The following is a 3,442-nucleotide window of genomic DNA, read 5'->3' as shown; positions in this document are numbered from 1 at the left end:
TACTCAATCATCATCTCGTTCTAACGCATGATATATATATATATATATATATATATATATATATATATATATATATATATATATATATATATATATATATATATATATATATATATTCTTTCTCTTGAGTTTAAAAATTTCATTCACTAATTCTACTATATATCTAACATACAGAATCTCTTACAATCAAATACGTGAGTGGATTCTCCCCTTATCCTATTTTACAAGCAGGCTATTTAAATACACTTATGCAAACTATATAGAATTTGTCACATATAGGGGTGTCAGACTAATATATAGTTGCAATAGGGCATCCACTAAACATTAGTATTTGTGAATTTAGATTACTTCTCAAATACTACTTCTTTTGATTGCTTCTAAGTTTGGTGTTGCCCTTCTCATATTTATTTCTACTACACTTTTATGTAGTTTTGCAATAATCAATCATATATAACACACAAAGATTATTTTATTTCATTACTCAAGCTAAATAATTTCAAAGGATTTTAAAATACATCCCCATCCTAAAGTCAATACTCTAGTAACCATTTTGCTTAGCATTTAATACAAGAAACTGCTAGATTTCATTCCTTATTTTTTATTACATCCCTTTGTCACGATTAAAGACAGGAGTACGTGCTACGCAAACTTATATATAAAAACAACTTAAGAGAGAAGCAAATTACAAAACAAGATACATATTTGTCACACTGATTGCGACTTAAAAAAGATTCCCTCTATATATTCATGAATCGAATCTCTTGCAAGGAGTTCCTTTTATTTGTTTATTTCATTAGTCTGGTAAAAAGTTTTGCCAAAACAAAATTATTTTCATCACCATTATTATTATAATGATAATGATGATTATGATTATGATTTATTACCAATATCACGTGCGTGTGAGTGTGTAAACAGAGAACTAGTTCCAAATTTGCAAATGCATGTGGCTCTATAGTATTGAATTCACTGAAGTTAACTTCAATATGTCCATTCTTGAGGCAGAATCATATCATCTTGGACATCTTTTGGTGCCTTTGTTGACTGTTGGTTCTCAAGTGAATACATGCCTTCCTTATCACTCACAACAAGATCTGAAAAATCATAATAATAACAATATTATATATGTAATTAATATTCATAAAAATAGACTAATAGAAAAATATTTTATCTACAACTATCTTTTACACTCACGCGCTATCTAATTTATAACAATCATTTATAAATTGAAAAGTAAAAATGATTATTTATTAAAACGACAGTCATTTTAAAACAGAGGAACTACCTCGTAGTGGAGGGAAGCCAACAACTTTGGATCCTCCAGATACTGTAGCGGTTTTGTCAAAGTGTTGTTGCAAAGCTTGCACAACTCTTGCTGGTATAAGGACAGTGGAGCAACCTTTCCCTAAGCATAAAACATGCATTAAACAAATCAATTTTGGTGTAAGATGTGAAATCAACTTCATAATATTTTGGCATAAAGTATACATTAATTAAGAGTACATTAACAAATCTTCAATTTTCCTCACCAAACTATCTAACTACTTCATCTTTTATTTTATTTTTTTAAAAAAAGTGTAGCTATATTTCTTGCTAGATGGAAAATAAAACAATAAATCATTGACTCAAACGTGTGCATGATAGGCAAAAATCAAGTTGAAAATGCTTAAAAGCTAAGGTAACATTTATCATAATTTAGTTTTGAGTTGGGACAAGAAAAGTCCTAGAAAGGAAAAAAAGAACAAAGTTTAGCTAAAAACAGAGTTACATAGACAACAAATCATAAACTGATTCGAATATTAAAAGTGGGAAAAAAGACATTCCCATTGATTCAGCAACCAACCATTTCCAACCAACTACTCAAACATGAACCAAATTTACCATAATAACACAAAACATAACATAATCCAAAAATATAAAAACATTACCTTTCTTTTTTGTTGATTCCGATGGAGCAACGGTTCCAGAACGAGGCAAAAAAACACCGGTCCCACTTCTCGAACCGGGTCCACCAATAAAAACCGCTCGCATACCGGTCTGCAATGGAGCCGGCCTCGGCGGACGAGGACGAACCCGGTTCACTCCATTATTACCTTTCTTCTCACTCTGAATCTCTTTTTCATGCTGTTTCCTTACTTCGATAGCTTTGATTTGTTCCTGAATCAATGCTCGGTGTGAGGAAATCGACTTTGTAGCATTAATATTATTCTCAAACACATCAACGACATGATCGTAGGTTGTCGTCGTTGTCGGTTTCTTCCAACACGGTGTAGGTGGGGGAGATGGTTCCTGAGACGAGCCTTCAGAGCTTCCATGGTTATAACTCCCCGGTGACCAGAGAGTTGAATCGGGTGAAACCGTTAAGTCCCACGGTTTCGTGAAATCGAATGAGTCGTTATCTTCTTGAAGAATGAAGTGAGACATGTGGTGAGTTAACTCGGTGATGAAATCGTCTTCTTTATCTTCTTCACTTGGAATTGGAACATGTTTGGAATCAAGTGCTCCAACAGCCATAACAACGTTAATTGTTCTATTAAGGTTGTAATGATTTTCAAACAGTTTTTGGTAGCCAGAGTAGTAGTAGTAGTAAAGTGGGGTGTGGAAAAGAAAGAGACGGTAAGAGGTAATAGAAATGAGAATAATTAATGAGGGAGTAATATATATATATAATATATATATATATATATATTTAAGAAGACACAAGTGAGACGTGATGGGAGGTTTTTATTTTTGAATTGAATGGTGAGAGAGTTCGGTTTGGTAGTTAGATAGATTGGGGGAGGAGTGGAGAAAGACAAGTACAACTCATCTGTCATTTGTTGGACTTGGTACACACAGACACAGCTTGCTTGCACCCCCTTAAACATGCGAACAACTCTAACTGTTACAACCCCTACCATTATTTTATTATTGTTTTATTAGTAGTATAGTTTAAGCAATTCGTTTTCTTTCGTGGGTGCATGTGGTGTGGATTATATTAATATTTTACTTCTAAGAGTTATCTATGTTTTTTCTCAACTATGAAGAAATCATATATGTCATTGCATTGGATAAAGATGACTCATACATAAAAATATTGATTGGGCTTTTTACTTGATAAAGCTATGGTTATCAACTCAATTATTAGAATTATGTGAATTTTAAGATAGGAAAATTAGTTATTGTCAAATCGAGTTTTCTTTAAAGTGAAGTAAGTTTTAATGCTTTATCAAAAATCGTATTGGATAGAAAAAAAAATTATATGTAGGCTAAGAGGGATATGTTATTAATAGAAATGTTGTAGTAATGGTTATGGCGGCACAATCATCGTTCCAAAATCATAACGTGTTGAATATACACTGCATGTGTTATCTCGAGACCCACATTTGATCCACATCACAGACACATACTTGTCATTAGATATTACCTAACCCTTCTTCACATTTCACGTCGAGAAACATGAGAT

General features: G+C 32.4%; 1 protein-coding gene across 1 annotated transcript; it reads right to left on the bottom strand.

Annotated features, from left to right (window-relative positions):
* Positions 1 to 449: 449 nt before the first annotated feature.
* Positions 450 to 2,914, bottom strand: LOC127087209 (uncharacterized). The gene is made up of 3 exons (XM_051028071.1): positions 1,926 to 2,914; positions 1,283 to 1,402; positions 450 to 1,091 (listed from the first exon to the last, which is right to left on the bottom strand). Exons 1-3 carry the CDS (start codon positions 2,509 to 2,511, stop codon positions 979 to 981), a joined length of 819 nt encoding a protein of 272 aa, XP_050884028.1. The 5' UTR covers positions 2,512 to 2,914; the 3' UTR covers positions 450 to 978.
* Between the last annotated feature and the right edge of the window lie 528 nt (positions 2,915 to 3,442).

Source organism: Lathyrus oleraceus, chromosome 5, assembly GCF_024323335.1.
Source record: "Lathyrus oleraceus cultivar Zhongwan6 chromosome 5, CAAS_Psat_ZW6_1.0, whole genome shotgun sequence".
NCBI classification, from domain to species: Eukaryota; Viridiplantae; Streptophyta; class Magnoliopsida; order Fabales; family Fabaceae; genus Lathyrus; species Lathyrus oleraceus.
This window is presented reverse-complemented; position numbering and strand designations above follow the sequence as displayed.